This window comes from Protopterus annectens, chromosome 7.part0, assembly GCF_019279795.1.
Source record: "Protopterus annectens isolate FY-2018-M chromosome 7.part0, PAN1.0, whole genome shotgun sequence".
Lineage (NCBI taxonomy): Eukaryota > Metazoa > Chordata > Ceratodontiformes > Protopteridae > Protopterus > Protopterus annectens.
The window spans coordinates 1,291,886,009-1,291,907,580 of record NC_056739.1 but is presented as its reverse complement, the minus strand read 5'-3'; the positions used below and the strand labels follow the sequence as shown (position 1 = coordinate 1,291,907,580).

At 39.6% G+C, this 21,572-nt stretch overlaps 1 protein-coding gene across 1 annotated transcript in view; it reads right to left on the bottom strand.

Moving 5' to 3' along the window:
* The window catches only part of TAFA4 (TAFA chemokine like family member 4), a 1,348,618-nt gene that overhangs the window by 419,883 nt on the left and 907,163 nt on the right, over positions 1-21,572 (bottom strand). Inside the window, exon 3 of the mRNA XM_044076394.1 lies at positions 9,814-9,969. Within this exon, the coding sequence (XP_043932329.1) occupies positions 9,814-9,969 (156 nt within the window). The remainder of the gene's footprint in view (positions 1-9,813; positions 9,970-21,572) is intronic.

Sequence of the window (21,572 nt, the reverse complement as noted above, 5' to 3'; positions counted from 1 at the left end):
ACATAGGGACACAGTTACCAAGAAATTGTTTTATGCCAGTCCGAACACCATCACCGCTCAGCAGTCTGAATGCCCTTTGCTCTGCTGAGTACCTAACCATCAGATAAGTGCCCCCATTGGGTTCTTTTTAATTTTTACAGTCAGCCTTGTTTTTCTTTGGTTACTTGGAATTCATGTCATCCAAGAATGGAAACTGTCAGTCTGAGAGGCGGATTCCACATAAGGAATGTCACATTCAGTGTCTCTTTTGTTTGCGTGCTTCCCACAACCATGCTTCCTGTAGTATTTTTAAGACATTTGTGCCTAAAACTCTTGGAGGACAGTTGTCTTCCCTAGACATCTATCTTGAGAACCAGAGGCTTAAACAGTTAGCCCAGGGTAGTATGGTGGAATCGATTAACCCTGAGGTACTCCTGTTAAGCAAGAAGAAGGCCAAGAAATCTTGGCTGGATTCTTTAACTGACCAGCCTCTATTTAAATCTCTCTAAAAGCAGGTGGTAGTTCTGAAGACTGTCCAATTTCAACTTCAGACTCCTCTTCCATGACCTTGTCAGACCCTGGCATGAATCCCTCTTTTCAAACATCCTCTGAGGCTTTGCAGGTGTCTGCTCTGGACATCGAGGGGGAACCATGGTTGATTATCTCAGAGGACTCTAGAGGGATTCTGCAGATGCTGGTCAGGGAAGAGGTTCTAGATACTCATTCTGAATCCCATCAGGGTTCAGAATCTCTGATATTTGTTTAGGCTGACATCCCTACCAGGAAAAAACAGAAGACTAAACATTCTTCTGTACATCCCAAGGACCCTCAAAGGGAATGGCAGGAGTTTACTCAGTGAATGCTTTATGCCTTAATGGCCCTGAAACCACCCCAAGGGTTTCTGTGTCTACTCCCCCTTGGACTTCAATTCCTTCTAATAGGACTTGGGAACCTGATTCCTCAGAGTCTAATGAAGGGTTCTCTGACTTATAGCTCTGATGAAGAGAAGTCCATTAGCCCCAAGTCTCCATTTGAGAAGTTGTCTTTTGGGGACACAGTAGCTAGAATGATGGAATACCTTAACTGGGATTCCTCTCAGGTGTCTGATATCCAGAAGTGATATTATGAGTTGCTTCTGGTGGATACTCCTAAACCTTCCACAGTACCTCCTGTATTGAATGCCTTATTGGGCACCTTTATAGCTGGCTCTAAGACTCCTGATTTTCAACCCCCTGCTCCAAAGAAACCTGAGAGGTTCTACAAGGTTCCTGAGGATTGACAATTTCTATTTAATTGTCCTTCTGCAGATCCTGCTGCGGTGTCAGCCTCTTCTGATAAGCCTTTTTTGATAAGCTTTTGCTCTCTACCAAGCTTCTGCCTTTGGATAAGGATAGTAGGGCCATGGAGAGAATTGGAAAGAAGGTGTATACTGCTTTCACTTTAGCCTTTGGGGCCATCAGTTACCAGACCCACATGACCAGATATGCTCTGGCCTTGATTGCCCAGCCTTGTCAGGTTATTTCTGACCTCTCTGATTCTGAAGCAAAGTCTTCTGCTCTATTTTGGGTTTTACCTCTCAGGTGGCTCACTACTCTATCAAGTGCAGCTATGCTGCTGCTGCTGCTGCCATTGTGTCTGTCGTCTGGCGTTACGCTTGGCTTCGCAGTCTTTACCTGCTGAAGACATTAAGGCCAAGTTGCTGGATGATTCTTTGGATAATAAAAATCTCTTTGGGACTTTTGCTGCTGATATGTTTAAGTCTCTTCAAGAAAAAAAGGTAAAGCTTTACAGGACTTTAAACATACTTTTGTGTGCCCTATCCCTAAATTACAGAGGAACTATCCTACAAGGTCTGTTTTTGTTCACAGACAGCCCTGTTAGACTACCAAAGGCAGGAAGGGTGGTATTCGAGCTCCTCCTGCTAAGACTTCTCAGGCTCCTGTGGCTCAGAAGCCTCATTTATCTGACAAGCCTGCTATTCTTTGAGACTTTGCCCGCTAACCCTCAGCCAGATTCCCTTGTTGATCCTCTCTCTCTCTCTCTCTCTCTCTCTCTCTCTCTCTCTCTTCTAAATTGGCAACTGATCACCTCAGATTCTTGGGGTCTGTCCATCATCTGTCAGGGCTACTTCATGTTGTGGAAGTTTCTTCCTCCTTTTTCAGGGGTCTATATTAAAAGACCGAAGAGGTGTTTCAGTGAACACCTCTTGGTCGACACGTAATGAACGAATGCACTAAAGTGCGAACGCTCAAAACAGTGATTTATTTCCCTGGGAAAGAAATCACTTGGCCATCCCTGTGTGTTTGCCCCTTTCCTCACTGTAGTGCGATCTTGGAGTTCGTATATTTAGTTAGGGGGTGTGGGGGCACAACCCCCCACATTGGGAGGTGTGGGGGCAAATCCCCCCACATTGTTATGTTTTAAAGTGAGTGTTTGTGCTAGCATTACGTGCCAACCAAGAGGTGTTTGCTGAAACACTTCTTCGGTCTTTTAATATAGACCCCTTTTTCAGGGAGTCTTAAACCTCATTGAGAGCAGCTTCCTCATTTCTCAGAAGTTCCTGGATCCCTGGTGGACCAGGGAACTATTCAGCCAGTCCCTCTTCCCAAATAGGTAAAGGATTTTACTCCAGAATGTTCCTAGTTCCTCAAAAGGAGGATTCTTGAAGGTATATTCTGGATCTCTTCTTGCTCAACACATTTCTCAAGGTTCCCTTCTTTTGGATGCTTTCTTTTCAAACCCTGTTTTCTCTGTTGCTGCCCCAGAGTTTTCTGGTGACTGTGGATTTGAACAATGCTTATCTTCATACTCCTATTCACCCCCTTTTCAGGATATTTTTATGTTTCTTTGTTTCTTCCTCTTGTTTTCAGTTCTCTGCATTGCCCTTTGACACTCTACTGCCCTAAGGTTCCAAGGCATTCAGATTTTGCCTTATTTAGACACCCTGTTAATTCAGGCACCTTCTCCCAGTTGCTTGTTACAAGCACTGGAGTTCACCATACCTCTTCTTCAAAGTCTGGGGTTTACTAGCAACTTCCAAAAGTCTGTCCTGAGTCCCTGTCAGGATAATGTGTATCTGAGCTGCAGGATTCAGACAATGCCACTGCTGGCGTCTCTTCCACCTCCAAAGGTTTTGCACTTGACAACTTTCTTTCAGTCTCTTCTTCTTCTGCCTGCCATTCTACCAGAGTGTTTCTCCCAGCCCTGGGTTTCATGGCCTCTTCTATTCCAATGCTCCCTCTTGCCAGACTGCATATGCAGAAACTTCAACGGTACCTCATGTCAGTTTGGCTTCAGCATTGCCACCCTCTGGATTATAGAATGCTTCTCCTTCCTTGTCTCAAGTGAGAATTTGAGTGGTGGATTCAGCAACTTATCCTAAATCCAGGCCTGCCCTTTCAGCCTCCAGCTTCTTCTCAAGAACTGTTCAGGGATGCCTCAGACAGGGGGTGGGTGGGTTCCTGTGGTCACCTAAAAGTTCAGGGTCTCTGGCCACCCCATCAGAAGTCAGACTATATCAACATGAAAGAGATGAGAGCTCTGATTCTGGCACTTCAGGCTTTTCACCTCTTGCTCTCTCTAGATCCCCTGAAAGTTTATACAGTCAACACCACAGTGATGGTGTATGTGAACAAGCAAGGAGGCACAAAGTCTTACCTTCTTTGCAGGCTGGCTCTTCAAGCCTGGGATCTGTATATCAGTTAACATGCTCTAGTGCCAGACTCTGAGCACATCCAAAACACATGCTCATGAACGGATGCTTCATAGTGAAGTGTTTCTGGAGATAGTCCATCAGTGGGATATTCCTCGGGTAGATCTTTTGCCTCCCCTCTGAAAGGCAGCTCCCTCCTTTCTGTTTCAGAATGCCTTGCCATCTGGCATTGAAGATGGATGCCCACTCTGGTATGAGACATCAGCCAAGCACAAATTAGATGAATAGCGCTCTAAGCCTTGGTAATAACAATGAACAAAGAATGTTGCTGTATGCATGGCCCTCAGACTATGTAAATGAGTAAAATCTTATTTGAAGATTTGATTTCAAGACCGTATTAGCTGGCAACCAGACTCAGTTATGACTGTAGTCCAAGCATGCATATGACAACAGACAAATGTTGCTATACAGTAGAATTATTAAGAGGGAACCACTAGCTTTTGTCCAACATATCTGAGTCTGAGTACACAAATGTTGTCACCTAGCTGATCACCTGCTTATGGAACAAGATGAATGTATCTGAATTTATGCTGATCTCAGCTTGGTGTTTCATTCTGAATTCTCCCCAATCCTCTTTACTTGGTCATCATGTATGATCTATGGCACTTTGTACACTTTTTTGTTTGTTTAAATAAGTCCATCTTAAAATCAGAAACAGTTTATTTTAACTGAATGCAGTGTGTGTGTGTGTGTGTGTGTGTGTGTGTGTGTGTGTGTGTGTGTGTGTGTGTGTGTGTGTGTGTGTGTGTGTGTGTGTCTCTCTGTGTGCAATTTTATCAATTAAACTTGTGTTTTTTAATGGGTAACTCAGGGTAACTGTTAGGTTATTTGGTTTACACAGAGTTACAACTCATAAAACTTGAGAGAATAAAATTTAGGGTATCACAAAGCTCATTAGCAGCTCATATCCTAGACAGACAGGGTTAGGGTTAGCACACATGAGTAAGGGCGGGCAGGGGGGCATCATGCCCCTGCACCACCTTACTCATGTGTGCTAACCCTTATCCTACCCCTGTATATAACTCTAGCCTACACATTATGTTACTAAAAATCCAAAAGTACCATTATACAACAGAAAAGAACACAAAATTCACTTAACACAATCTATACTCTTACCTAACCCTTACTCAAATCCTCACCTGCAAAGACTCGCAGAAACACATACACCCACACTAACTATAAGCCTTCACAGCCACAGCCTTATCAAACATTCATTTTTACTACACATTCCTACTTGCCTGCACTGTATAAAACTTTAATTCAACCATATGTGATTCAAATAATTAAGCATTCGCTGATATGTATATTCTCTCTCTTTTTTACCCCCACAAAATATTTTCTACCAAGTTAGTATGTTTCATTTTTGCATTACAACCAATGTATATATTGTCAGGAAGCACACTATTGATTGATAGCTTTTAGGATGGCTTACAATTTCACTTTTAAAGAATACAGATTGTCCTATTGTTGACTAGGTTAGTGTCAGTTCAGAATCTGCATATAATTAATTTTTAGTCGAGGCTAAATCATCATGCAAAGATGTTCATTTATTCAAGCAAAAGTTAGGTACAGCATCTGAACTTGAGGTTTTCTATTTAGGATCATTTGTTTCAATTTTACTAGATGTTTCTTTGTTCCATTTCATAACTTCTTTATTAGCATTTCTTATTTTTTAATTATCTCTACTGTCCATTCAGAATGTCTGTTATGTTCTATGGAATCTCCAAATATACTTCAGAGTTTATTCTTTCCCAGTGTGCTATAAAACTATTTTGGTTACTGATGAATTGCTTGTTTTGCACCACTCCATTGTATTTTTAATCATATTTTCTGAGTTTTTCCTCTTGTGCTGGTATTTCAGTATATTATTGGAGATGGTGTAAGAAAAAGCCTGACTGATGCTGTACATTGCTTTTATCAAATCTATCTTTATTTAAGAGTTGCTCATGACCTATTCCCTTTTCTGTATTCTTCTAGTAGTGAAACAGCATTCTTAGTTACTTTATAGCTCTGTCTATTCAATGTTCTCTCCCATGGTGGTTTTTCTACATGTCCACTTCTTCATCTGCAAAATTCCCTCAGTTTACTGGTGCTACACACCATGACAGTACAGGCCCAACTATCTCAGTCTTCACTGCATAATGCCTGGTGCTCCTCATTAGGTGTTACCTTATCTGGTAAGCCAAGCCACCTCCCTTTCCCCCAGAATGGGTGAACCAGTATCATTCGCTCACCTCCCATCCTCCCTGGCCACATCCCACAAGAGTCCGAGCCTGAGCTGAAATATTATCTGCATTAAAGTCTCTACATTAAACTTCATTTCTAAGTTGATCTTTCAGTTCTTGCCTTTCTACATCACTAAACTCTTTGTTACTCAATGTGTTTCACTTTTGTGTTGTTATTCTTATCTTAGTACAGTTTACCATGTCTGGATATTTTTACCTGTATATATCTTCAGATATCTTAGAATTTGCAGTAGCCACATTGGTTATAATTGTTTTTTGGTGCAATAAAGTGCAAGAATAGTGATGCTATGTGAATGTGGAGATGGCCAATCAAAATGAAGCATTTCAAGTTCCGGACAAAAGTGTAATGTTCAGATGATCAGGCCATCCTGAGGCTAGTAGAGTCTGTGTCTCAGTCCACTACCTAGATCAAAGGATTGAAAATAATCACTAGAACAGGGCTGATCGAGAAGAGTCAGTGGCTAAAAGTATGAGGAATCCAAAAACAAGATGCTCAATTAACATAAACATTGGATCAGTCATCCTGCATTCTGATCTGAATCTGATCTGCTCGTCTCCCATCTAACTTTCTACTACTGTGCAAAACTGTTTATCAGTCACCCTCAGGAGTTTGATATCTCTGTACTCCCACAGTTGTGGATGTTCCCTTTGTTCTTTTACACTGGCACTAGCATGCTTATTCTCCAGTCATCTGAGATATGCCTTTCTCTCCATATTGCTATGAGTACCCTCTGGAGCCATTTCTCCCTTAACTCACCCAACACCATGATCATATCCGCTGTGACCTCATCTGAGCCTGCTGCTTTTCCTGACTTCATTTTCTTTAGTGGTGTTCTTACATCTTCTGTGGTGGGCTCCTCCTCTTCTCTCATCATAGTCTTTGTCTGGGGCAGTACAGCTTCTGTGGGGTTTTCTTCATCCAGAAGCTGTTGGAATTACTCCTTCCATCTGCCTGGTAAGCAGGTTACTGCCAGCATCATTATGAATGGTGTCTGACCATCTTCTTACATTTCTCTTTGCCTTCCAACCTGAGTTTCTTTGTGCGATCTACTGACGCCCTTTCCAGGAAATGAGAATGCCTCTGATGCTGTGTTCTTTGCTACTGCACACCCTCTCTTAGCCTCTGTTAGCCGATGAGTATCCCTTCAATAAAATGTAATGCTGAAGTTCTCACAGAATGTTCTACAGGATGTAATGCTTAAGGGAAGCTTACCCTACTGCAAAATGCAGGTTATTTTTAGCATATTACTGAGTCCCCCATATTGTTTAACTGACTGATGGGAAGGGGCAGAGCTCAAGTTTTACAGGAAATTTTGTTTGGGGGGAGGGCGTATCAGAAATACACTGTCTGCAGAGAAAAGAAGTGCAAGGATTCTGAAGGTTTGCAAGACAGAGCATCTTGGTATAACTGTGCCAACTGAATTATACTGAAGAAGCAAAACTAGTAAAGAAAGTCTTTGTTTGGTAATACAAGATCTCTTACGACTTTGTTACGATAAATGTTAAGTAATGTGCAGTTACAGAAAAAGGCAGTGATTAAGTAATCTCATACTTTAAAATGCAAGGTAAATGATAGATGATCAGCACAGTTCTACTGCATGTGTGTTTTCATTTCTACTAAGGAGTTGTAGCTTCACGTGTGCACATTATACGCACACAATTTGAATGCAAACATTTAAATACAGCAAGAATTTGACAAGGTCTTGGGTGAGCTATATCATAAAATAAATTAAACATATACATTTGAGCTTATAGACTTGATTAAATACGTCATTAAATAATTATCAAAAAAAGTGTAATTTAGCCTGGTCTGGAATGATAAATACTGGTCAAGATTCAGTAACATGCCCAGACACACTTTATAAGGTTGCAAGCAAAAAGGTTCATAGATTAGTAATAGACATGCCCAGACACAGGTTGTAAGGCTGCAGCAAAAAAGTTCATATGTTCATAGATTAGTACTAGACTAACTGCCCTTGTGGGCCATTTTAAGCTGAGCCAATTACCCCATGCAAGAATCAAACCTTGTACCTTGCGTCTGTAAGGTAAGCACCTTAGCCATTACCTACTGCCCTCAAAAGGTCCAGTTAGTGCAACTGCAGAAACCAGTAATTCAGAAACACATTAGCTTCAATGAGGAAAGTTCTCAGTATCAGCTAATATGCATATCGATGAATCTGTCTTTTGGTGATTATAACTAACAGGCCCTTTCTGACTCCTTTGTGATAATCACCACTTCAGTCCCCTAACACACTAGCACCCCGCTCAACAGTATTAGTCCCCTAAACTGCGTGGCACTTACCTCTAACTTAATCTCACCCATTACAAGTAAAAGGTCAATATCAGCTTTTGGTCAAGTTATCTGCCATGAATGGTGGTAAGGATTTACTAAGCAAAGCCATACTATGAATCACTTGGCTGTGTGAAGCACTTACCACAGCCATTTTGAAGGGAAAGTTACAATTCGCATTACATCCTTCTCCCCAGAATGCTTTATTAGCATTTGCAGTAGGCCAGAGACAGCATTTGCAGTAGACTGAAGTAAACACTGCAGTAGGTCTGCCTGAGAATTGAAAATGGTTACTGCCAATGGTAAAAAAAAAAAAAAAAGCCTTACCACTGATGGTAACCATTCTGAATCCTGGCCACTGATTTTTTAGAATCTTCAAAACGAAGTTTGCATTTTCTGAATCATGGCAAACCAGTGTCCCTGATCACATGTTTTGGTGCAGATGTGTTAGGATTAAGTTAATGCTAGCAGTGTCTGACTCAAGTATGTGAGTTAGAATGCTCAGGCTGGTAATCAGATGTCTAGTCTAAATCCACTGAGAGGTAGAGAGATTTACAAAAAACACTCTTGCCAGACATTCAAGTTTTAACAGACGGTTCTTAAAATGCTGCTCCTCCAACTAACCCACGTACATTCTTGCAAATTTTTTGGACTTTTTCTACATTTATTGATGTATGCAGGTGTGCACAAGGCCAGAGTTTGATCACTGTCTTTGTTATATGATTCTATGACATCTATTTAAGACATAATACTTCACTTATTATAATCGTACTAACCTTAGAAAATATGTACACACCAGAATGTATAAATTTAAATATGGTGCTTTTACTTTTATAAAAGGCTACAGTCTTACAGAATTCAGATTTTTTCTTTTCAGGCATAATTAGCACTACTCAGTTCAAGTCTGTAGCTTTCTCCATACAGTAGGCATAACTCCTAAATTATTTCCTCCTGTTTCTGCAAGTTTTTAATTTATGTAAATCTTTAAGTGTGCTTTTATGTCCTATGCCTGTCATTTTGCATATTCAGGCATACAGCCAAAATGGTATTAGTACAAAGCCTACAAAAACAGATTAATGCTTGAATATTTTGTATCTTATGCAAATGTGGCAAAAGACCTGGAAGCAAACTTTAATTGAGCACCTCAGCCGAAAGAATATTAAGCATGAAACATTTAATAAGCATGACAGGCTCAGATAATTCTGTTGCAATAATAGATTCTAAACAAGATATAAGTTATGTTAATTTGTACTGACTATTTACACAGTGACAGACTGCAATATTTTTAATAGAAAATGTCAAACAATTAGCAGTAAACATGTTACTGCATAATGCTTAGGGGATAAGTCAGCATGTGAGTAAGCAACTGAAAATGCAAGGCATAGTACAGTAAAGCCACAGGCCAGAATAATGCATATATTTAAAAGATTAATTGCAATAAGAACCAAATTATAATTTTGTGATATTTTTGTGAAAACAAAAGATAATAGCATAAAAGCATTATGCTTCTTTGTCTGAAATTGAAATATAGATCACAAAGAATCTGCCTTTTTATGAAACAAGTGACCAGAAAATAGTATTTTCACCTTCAACACATGAGGGTTGCGCTCGTGTAGTACCTGCCACCTGCCCTGGAAAACAGGAGCATTTTACAGTTTGTGATCGTTCTTCAATTTTGTTTTTGTTGCAGCAGCGATGGACAGCAACAACTTCACAAGACCCCTGTCGAACCTGGTAATGACCTGGAGAGACAGTAAAAATAAGGCACCTTAGAATATAATAGTAGCGTGTGAACTACTCAAAAATTCACATTTCATTGCTTGTCTTGAGCAGCATGAGTTCATGAGAGTTATGTGCAGAAAAAAAAATTTAATTCTAACTGGATACAAATTAAACTCATATTTAAGTTTTAATATGAATTATGTATGACATCCAAGCATATTCCTCAGGATTAATAATGACAGTATATGCTGATGCAAAAAAAGAAATTATAATTGACTGCAGTATAGCATTTACACAGCTGCCTATATTGTCATTAATTGGGACTGAAGATCCTGAATAACTTTTATGAAGGGATTATAGAGATTTTTGACAAACTTTCAGAGGGCATGTATCAGATTGTCACAGTTTATAGTTAAAGTGAAGCTATTACTTTAATCCATGGATTAAAACAAAGCCTCTGTAATAAGCCGCTTCATATTAGTACTATCACTGCATGTCATGTATAAAATACAACCAGCGAGAAAAGCATGTATTGAACCTAAGGAAATGTTAGTAACAAATTGTTTTTCCTAGATCTAATACTATAAAAATGTCTTTCCTATAATTACAAGATTATGGTCTAAATGCTCACAAAGACCAGTGGATACATATATGTCAAGCACTGCATCCTTTTCTTGCTTGGCCTCCCCTTTGCATACCGCTAACACCTTAAGGTCTGGGCTGTCCCCAGTAGAATTCCTCTAGAACGAAGGCAGTAAACAAAGCACCTGTAATACTGAATACACAAGCAGGTCAAGGTTAAGAGACCCCTTGAACACTACAGAAGTGCATATACTCAAGTTGCAATATCTGTACTTGCAGTCAGAACATGGATCTCTGAAGAAAACTTTGCACTGTTGCTCATATATGTAGGTAGCCATCCTGGAGGTGTGCTTCATGAAAATGAGACTAAGATGTTATCTGGCTGATGGAGAGATTATGAAACAGATATGGCAGCATATAATATGCCCCAGTGTTATATACTGGAATACTAAATGTCAGTATGCACCATGTTATCCTGTAAGGGATAGATCAGGAATTGGCACACAGATATCAGACTGCTTTTACTGCTCAGAACTACACAAGTCTGTTTCTGTGCACCAACTGGCAGTATACATAATGTCAAAAAGCATGGATCAGGATTCCACAAAGCTGCATGGGAAGCCCTATATTGCTGTATAGCAATGGGTCTATATTACATGATCAAATGATCACAATAGCAAACACTCTAAAGGGCGAAAATGCCAGACCTTGAAACCATTATTGTGGGGGGCTGCACCCCCCCCCCCACACACACACACACACACACCCCTGCTAAATATATTTACCAACTCTGGGATTGCACTACAGTGAGGAAAGGGCAAATATTCTGATCTTCACTGTACTGCGATCCCACAAAAAGCACTTCGAGGTCCGGCATTTTCACTCTTTAGAGCGTTCGCTATTGTGATCATTCGATCACGTAATATAGACCCATAGCAATACAGACACATATACATATTATGTCTTTGCATCACATTGATTCAGCACAGTGCAGCTTGACCTTCCAGTTATAATACACTTTGAATACATTCTGAGCAGTTTTGTCATATCTCAGAATCCTAGCCATAGTCTTAAAAAAACTAATATTTTAAGTATTATTAAGGCATACTGTAAGAAAGAGCCCAAAATAAGTATTTAGAGAACTGTGAGGCTTTTTATATAATTAGCTTGCTTTGTGGTCCATATGAGGTTTTTTAATAAGCCCATATGCAAATTTAACATGATTTGTTAACGCATTTTGAACAGCAATTTTTGATAGGGACTCACTGGTAAATGGCAATAATTATGGGGCTAAGGAAGCAAGTGCAATAGTGAGTTACTATAGAGAATAAATATGGCATAAACAGGCAATCGGTTTAAGCTACCCAATGGAGCAAGGAGCTGGATATTTCTCTGTGTCACCAATGACCAGAGGTCTGGAGCAGACTTGGCCATTTGGTAGGGGGGGTGACTGGGGAACAGTATGAAGTGGTCAGTGGCCAGCTGTCTTATCTGTGGAGGTTGGCTTGGGGGACCTCAATGCTTATGAAACCTCTGATGGAGAATAGAGACCTCACATACCACCTCAAATTAAAATAGATAGTAATAACGTCATGATCTCATTACATTAGTTGCTTACCCTGTTAAGGATTCTGACTACCCCATGTCTGTATGATATCTGTTGGCTCCATGTCCAAGAGACCCTCCATCAGATCCTTTGCTCACTGGGGCTACAATTGAGCTACTATAGAGGTCAACTCCCATGGAATCAGGGGCCCGTCAACCAAAGGGTGACATCTGGAGGTTCTCTGTAAGTAGCAACTGGGCAATCCAAGGAAAGAGCAAGCAGAGAAATGAGGAGGTTAACCTGCAAGCTCAGGGGGAGAAATGATAAAAAAAAAGAAACAGGCATTCAGTACTGATGAAAAGAAGAAAGTGACAAGTGCTGCAACAGAAAACTATGAAAAGCTGAAGAACGTAACTAATGATAAAAGGAAAGCCACGATTGATCAGAATAGATAAGTCTCCAGTGGATGGACATCAAAGCCTTTTAAATACATAGGTAATAAAGCTAAATGAACTGTCCAGATAATACACTACTGAAAACAGATGGAAAGGGGCCAGCCAGTGCTATAAGCCACAGTCCTCATCTAATGTGTCATAACAGAAACATCAAGATGCCAGCATGGATGGACGCTATAATCACTGATGTGAATATGCAAGGCTAATGAAGTTCTGAAAAGGGCTAACATATAAATCAATCTCTGCCACATGAAGAGCAGCATAATTTACTATCTTGCATACACTTGTACCTTCCTGAAGTGTCTAAGGACCTTAGCAATAACCTGTAGCCACTCTTTGGACTGTACCATGCAGCTCGAAAATTTACATTTGGCTACAACAGTGCCTTTGTATAAAAGAATGGCTGAAAAAAGCCAAATAACTTAAGTCCATTAGTCTCGGTTCCCTATTTCCAATTCTGTAGAGCAGACTGGATTATTTCCTGGATGCCAGTGGACTGATAAACGAGTAACATGTGACATCATGCACTAAAGATATCACTACTCCAGTCAATAAAATTCCATCATGCACCAAAGGGATCACTACTCCAGTCAATACAATTCCATAGCTGCATTACAACTGAGGTGGACAAAAGGAACCTAGTCATCATGGTATAACTGGACTAAAGTGCTCCCTGCCTGCTTCCATTTAATTAATCAAAGTCCAGAATTTGTAACTGTGATTCAAACAAAATGGCAGTGAATTATTAAACTCATTGTTACGTCTAAACTATTTTTGCAGGGGGGGGGGGGTTCTGCCCCATATCTTCCACGCTGCAGCTGTTTATATCCTCCCTAACTTCAGCAAGTTCATGCTGCTTATCTGGACTTCAATAAACCTTTCAACATAATTCCTCTTACTGGCATTATTGGCAAATTCTAATAGTCTAAACGTAAATCCATATGTCATCACTGAGTTGCAGAATTACAAACAGTAAAAGTGATACCTTCTCATCTACAAGTCATGCCACTAAATGTATCTACCGGGGAACTCTTCACTTTATCATCACCTTCTCTGACAAGAAAGCAGATCTCAACCCCCTGAAACACATATCCACCAAGATGGGCTTGTTTAGCCAATATTTGGTATACCACCCACAGCCTTAAGTTCAGGCCTTAAAATGTAATGTAGCTGCCTTTTGGAAACAAGTTTATCCTACTGATTACTGCATAAATGGGACCTCACTTAAGATTGAAACAGTTATTATCAAGGTAGGAGCATTCATGGACAAACTATCATTCAGTTATCACATGTTAGTTATAGTTAAATCCTTCTGCTTTACCCAGTAGATTACCAGTAGTATATCACCCCCTCAAGTCTACCTACATCAGGCTAGTCACAGAATACAACACACCATTTGGAATGTAACCTTCCAAATACAATGTCCAACCAGAAAAGCCACAACGTTTTCAAACTGAAAAAAAAATCAAAGGACTAAGATCCTTTAGTTACCCAGGCAAACTAAAAACACTTTATTTTTTTCTGTGTAATACTGTCTCCTACATGGTGATATCTGTCTCATCTTCTGGGCTGTGAAAGTTCCTTTCTTGCCAGACTTTCTCTTCAAAAACATTGGTAAAACACTCACCACAAAGATCAACATTTTCATCACAACATAAACAAGACCACTCAGAAAGAGAGGTTCCTCAAATGAAGAATCTCCAGCTTATGGAAAAAGCTCCCCCTTGCATGTCAAACAATGCACCAAATTGGCCTCCTCTAAGGTTTACCTTGGTGACTAGATGGATATCAATGAATTTACTCCCAGCCCTCATAAAGAAGAGTAGCAAATGCACCCTCTAAACTCACTAGGTTGCATGGCTAGGCTGTACTTGGCTGCCCAGACTGCCTGCCTGTCTAGTAAGAATCTATAAACCAATGGATCACTTTTCATCACAATAGGGAGAATACTCCAAGGTACCATGTCCTCATAGCCTACTACCACCTTATTTACATTTTCTCACTATTCCAAGTAGCACATTTATAGCTACTTAGTACCCCCATATATTCATCTCAAGAGGTTTTAATAACAGGTGCAGATGTTAAATTTCAGATGAATTGTGAAAGGGTGTTCCACATTTGGGAAGTCTCAGGGTCATATATCCATCCTTCCTTCTTTCTGGGGCTGTTGACATCAGTTTTGAAACTAAGGGACCATCTCCATGCATTAATGTCATTGGATATGCAGGACAGATACAGTGACTTGGTCATTTATAGATCCTTGATAGCTTTCCAAGCTGGGCACAGATCAAATCTTAAGAGTTAACATAAGATGAAATACAGGTATGGGTGTTTCATTCTACCTTCACAAGCAGAAGAATGTCTGTAACAAATTCAATGTGATGGGGAAAAAAGTGCCTCCTCTAGCTGGATAATGTAACTGGCACAGTAAGAGCAAAAAGCGGCACCGTGAATATTTATGAGAAGGATTTTTATGTAGAAAGTATTTTTGATGTTAAAACTTAGATGTGAGAAACACCGACATGACATGTAGAGTGGAGGGATACAGTACATTGGAAAATGCACATTATTATCTAACACATGACCACTAGGTCTGAACCTGAAATATGTTCTTGCACAGAAGTGCACTCGTGGTGCTCAGGAGGTACGTAGATGAGCATGTCTGCATTAATTACTACAGAGTAGTGAGGTTATCATGTGACACAGCACAACTACTCAGCGTCGTCCATCTACCGGGGGCCATATGCCCCTGGCACAGAAAAGGTGCAGTATTATGTACAACTGCACAAACTACAAGGCAAACCATAAACACAGACACTCACACATACACACACACACACACACACACACACACACACACACACACACACACACACACACACACACACACATATACACACACACACACACAGAAATAGATGTAAAAGACATTTTAAAACTAGTGGACAGACACACCCACAGAAATAGATGTAAAAGATATTCTTTAAATCTGGTGGACACACACACACACACACACACACACACACATACACACACAAACAATTCAGTACAGTTTGTAAGCACATGTATTCACAGCTATATATATATATATATATATATATAGATATATATATATATGCAAATGCTCAAAAACATGGCAGAAAAATACAGTCAAGATATTCCCCTATGGTGGCATAGCCTACATTCAGACCTCGTGGAGCAGATCTGCTTCATTGCTGCTCAGTTAAATAAATAAAGCAGAGCAGGTCTCAGTCTGTAAAACCTTCACTGAAAGAATGTTAAGGACCCAAATGAAGATGGTACCCATCTTGCTAGTACTGTTTATAAGTCTCACTCACACCCCCTGAGCCCCTGTCACAGTTGCTTCATCAAACAGTTTTCAGTTGTCAGTTGCTGATGTCACTGCTAGTGGAAACACATATGACCATGTTCCTGTTGCTCACGTCTTTCTTCAGTAGGACCTCTGATCTGACAGTCTCATAGAAAACCAGATAGACAGACTTTACCGTGCCTGTCACTGATCACCTTTTCTCTGAGATGTTGAACCCTGTAATGAGAATAATTCAGGGAGATATGGGGGCTGAAGCTCCCTAAAGAGAGGGTACACAGAGACTCCCACTCCAAATATATACTTATTTTCTGATGTTGCATTTGTGAACACTGTTACACACTCGAGTAGATATTTCCCTGGTTCTTGAGTTTGTATGCACTTGAGACTATGCAATACAAATTTTTCCCCAGGCTTTTTGTGATGTGAGCTCAGAACAGAGTCACTGAAATGTGGTAAAACTGCTGGCACAGGTGAATACTGGGTGGAAAATTTCAGTGACATACCTCTTAACCTCTTAGTGCAAGAAATCTCAACAAAGCCATAAATAATGGGAGAGGCAAAGGCCCAAAACTAAGGATAATTTTTAAATATTGCTCTTACAAATGTAGAAAGTTAATAAAATGACAGGTTTTGCATTAATACAAACTTTCTGGTGGTATAAAGTCTGAAACTCAAATGTCTGTCATTTTTTTTTTACTTCAGTCCTCAATGATTTACCAAAAAAACAAAACTTTTATGAGAATCAGACCATACCAAAAATATGAGTCAAAAGTCTGGACATTCTGTGAAAATATGGACAGTTAAGAGGTATTGTCTGTCACACTGAAGTGGAAGGGATAGCTGCGCTGAGCATTAGGCTTTATAAAGGTTAAATATCTATAAATGCAGAAGACAAGACTAAGTCACCACATGCATCACAATTCAGTTGTTGCAGCTTTGTCCATTACTGACACTTGCAATGCATTAAGATATCATTCCTGTAAAAATATATATTTGTACAGCCAAATTAATGTCCCCCCACTTGCAAAGCATACTGCCTTATGGGTACTTTTATTTACAGCTCAAACTCATGTACTTAAGTTGCATATTATTAAGCCACAGTTAGTGTTACTAGTTGCCCACCTGCAGCAGCCTTTTACCACTTATAAGAAATCAAGCATATATACAAAAACACTATTTTGTTATTACCTGACTGCCAGGGGAAGTCTGACATTTTATTTTCTTCTTTACTGGCATTGCTTCTTCAGTTTTCTTTTAATCTGCGCTTTATGTGAAGTGAGGAATCAATTGCTATTCACTGATGCTGCATTTCTGTTGATGGGTATTTATTTAGTCAGAAGCTGTTATTTCACTTTAAAAGGTCTGTTTCTGAATTAAATGTTGTGGCTTTTTACTTGTGTTATTTTTAAACGTGTAAGCACCTATTGTTAAAAGATTTTCAAATGCAACTTGGCAATTTTCACAATATGGCAGCTCTTTTGTAATATAGCCTGTGAAAATGAACAGCAGAAGGAATTACAGCATCTATAGCTGGAAAACTCTTTTAGCTACAAAAATTGGATATAACTGAATGCAAAGAATGTGGGGGACCTGCCTAATTAAGGTACAATTTAGCTATATTATAAGGTATAGAGTAGCTGTTTCAACTGTCTTTGGAAAGTGGTTGTATTGGCCATAACCCAGACCACAGTGTCATGCTATGCTTGTAAGATAGTCAATCAAACAAGTCTTACATTAAATACAAACACACAGACACTTTCATACTGATAAATAATTGTCTATTCACTGAGCTTTATAGTGTAGAAGGATGACACTGACTATAACCCAGACAACTCAGGTTCGAACAGCTAATCATGTTCTAGAAGCATCAAGCAGGGAGGCAATATTAGTCAGTGGCTTGTGCCAACTAGAGAGACATGGGGGTTGATCAGCTGCACCACTGTAAGTGGAGGCTTACATAACCGCAATGGCCATGAACTCAACGGAAGTTAACTTGGCAAAAGCCCAAGCCGATAAGAGTTACCAACATGGGCATGTATGTGCTCACACAGGTGGAGTGCATAGGATGCAATTATGGTGATGCACATGCTCACATCAGCCAGCAAGGTTCGGCATTAGGGCCATATCAGAGTGTTCCCTCGTGGTTACCTGTATGCTGCCTGCATCGTGAACTGCCCTCACCCTGGTGATGGGGAACGAATGGACAGGTAGGTGCTTGGTAGCCTGCAGAAAAGGGGTCAGGAGAAATGAATATAAAAACAGATCTGTTTATCTGCATAAATGTTTACTTTTAGAGTCTTATATTTACTGTTTTTGTTTTACTATGATAACTCTTGTGTTAAATTTCTTTAGTATTCCTGCAGATTAACAACAGAGTATGACTTTATCTGCTGTCTACCCAAATTATTGCTACAGTGGATGAACATCAAGTTATTATTATGAGTATAGCCTACTGCACAGGAGAATATGGACAATATTCCCTCAACACCTTATTTGTACAAACTGAAACTGTACTAAGAATAATGTTTAAAAACATAGAGAATATTATTTCTAAACCATTGCTTAGAGGTGCTGAGAGCAGGCAGAGCTGAGTATTCATTTGCACACAATGAGAGCATGTATAGAAAGAATGATGACATAAAAAAGTATTTACCCCCTTCTGATGAGGAACGAATGGGGAACTGTTTCAAGGTTGCACATTACATTCAAGAGCTAATTATCTTGGTACTGTAGCCGTGACAGCCATTTACTAGTAGGTGGACATCATACATTTATTTGATTACACAGTAATTTCAGGTAGAAGTGCATCTTTAAGAGGCTGTATATGTCCATAAAATCTTTTCCATTGAAGAGTTATACAAGTGTTATTAGTCAGGCACAGTTTCTCATATTTAATATCCTATCATAGAGGTATAAGGTACTTCTGGTTAATGAAAGCATTTTATTGGCTCGGTGACTACTTTGTTATAGGTTTAGTGATATAATAGATATTTGCAGGAAGTGACATGACCTAAAATGCTTTCCTTAGTTTGTGAGTTAAGAACTAAATATCCAGCATAACACGTGTGAATTACAACGACTAGCCTGTCTATTAGCAGAAAAGAACTTCAAAATCCAGTTCCAGACAAGCAAGAGTTAATCTTAGAAATAGTAAGATTATACAGTGCAAGAGGGAGCTGTGTTTTCAACTTCTAAGGGCTGGATATTTTATTGTTTTCCCATGACTTCCAAGAGATTGGAAAGGGTAATTCTAGTCCAGTCCAGATAATGCACACGACAAACTATTAACAAAACAACAGCGAGGAATGAGAAGACTTTAAAGCCAGATGCCACACAAGAATAACCTTCATTAAAAAACATTAAGGGCTTTCATCCTCAGGTTTAATGGACTTCATCAGAACAACATGGAAATACAACACAGGCTTTTATATGTTTATTTGTTGTTTTGGTAATTGTACTGCAGAGTAATTAGTGTTTACAAGTACTTAACTGGAGCTAGTATCTAGTACAAATTGAATAAATCTCTGCCCATGTAAAAAATAACTTCACATATTACGTATTGAGTCTTGCCCAATGCAAAGGTCCAATGTAACAGAAAATGCACAAAAAAACACAAACAGCCTAAAAAAACACAGAACCATAGCTATAGCTGAACTACTTTACTGTGCACCAAATCTGCCTATGTTGCACAAAAATATGCAACTCAGTATATCTGCAGTTAACCTGATGCAAAGACAATTATATTGTGTATAAGGCCATTATCTGACAGTTCAACACAATGTCATTCATTTATCAGTGGTATTATGGCCTCTACCCATGATGTCAGCATTAGTACACAACTACAAGCAGTACAAGGCAAATCCAAAATGTTTACAGGCCCACCCAGACAAGGATACACAGCTGTTCAGGTATTACTGATATGCATAATGCAGACATGGCTGAAGTTATGTATGCAGACATGCCTGCCCACAGCTAAATTGGAAAAAAGATGTCCGCCTTTGCCATAACCTGCTGTTGATTATGGAGCACAACAGCTTTGTAGTCATTCCCAAAAATCAAATGTCAGCTAAAACTCTCATAAGAAAGTCCAAAATATTATTTAGCATAGCACGGCAGTCATAGGTAACTAGTCCATAATGAGGGACAAATGCTGCCCATTCTGCAAGAATGGATGATGAGCTGCACATAGGCTGAATATTTCATGCCTTGCATGACTCAGCATAGGTTCATAGGTGCGCACTAGGCTAATGGCCACAAAGGCCTTTTCAAGCCTAGTCATGCATCCCAAATCTCTGACAAGTTCTTGTGCCCTTGATAAGTTTAAGCAGGGGCTTGGGAGATGAAACATTTACAAGCAGGCACCTGGGAGATGAATCCTTTACAGGATGCCTATGTCCATTAGAGACATAGTTGTCAAATCAGGGATGAATTTCCTGTTCTCCATCCAATTGTCCAAGTTATACTTGAGTTGGTTTAGGGAGGAACTCTGCTTCACAAGGATGGGAAGCCTGTTCCAAAGAAGGGGTAGTCTCTCAGATGTACATCTGCCTCTCCATACTTCCATATCTACAGTGCAGGAAAATGGAAGAAAAGTGGGTAGGACATATAAACCCCACCCCCAATGGAAACAAAGATGGCCAAACCCCTGGGACACCAAGACCAGACCCAGCAATTCCACAATAAGTCCAGAGGATAGTAGACTAGATACATTTGTAACAATCAAAATGCACACAGCCATCTGAATACAGTATAAGAGTATGTACATGGGTAACGGATGCAAAAATGTGATGTGATGCATTAAATAAGTAGTACTTATGAAGCAACAAGCTCAGTAATAAGTACTTATATAGTCAGATTAGCAGTGTGAGTGAAAGACGGTTCTAAAAGGAATGAAATGTTAGTAACTAGAACGTTTACATATCACTACTTATAAGGGACTATCAGATCAGGACCACATGGAACTAGGTAATGTTTTAATTTTTTTTTGTTTTTTTTTTTTTTTGAGAGATCAATTTTCACTGGATTCTTTATTAAGCAATGAAAGAACTGAGTTTCATATGTTGGGTACATAAACACTGTATAGGGATAATATTGCAGAATTCTGTTGAGAAATCATCAATTCACTGTGGCAAATGCATATACAAGATGAAGACTAACATGATAAGACTGGGTACTTACATATTATCGCAACCAGATTTTCGCAGTTGCGATTTTAGAATAATTCCGTAGAAATGAGGCCACAACCCAATGTAAGGTGATTTTCAGAGTCTGTTTTTTTGGGGCTACACTTGTATTGCAGGGTCTGTGAAGGGGAAGACAAACATTTGAGGAAACCTGCTTCCTGTTTTCAGCGTGCATTACACACGCACGCTTGAATTATAATGCCTGCTGTCGTCCTGATGAACAGATTCTTTTGAGTGTGTGGAAGGAAGCCTTCAGAGAAGGCAAAGACAGACCCTGTAATGTTGGTTTTGGTCACTTTTTTTGGGAGGGGACAATTTGTAAAGACATCTTCAAGTGCAAATTTTAAAAAGCTGCTAACAGCCACAAAGTACAAGAAGAAGCACATTGCCCGGCAATTAGATGTTTTGGGAAGTGTTCTTACTACGTGGAATCATGAAGTGAGTTTATCTGTGTTTATTTGTAAAGTATAGCCATGGTGACACTTTGTTAGCACCTTAACTGAAATTATTGACTGCAGTTTGTGTA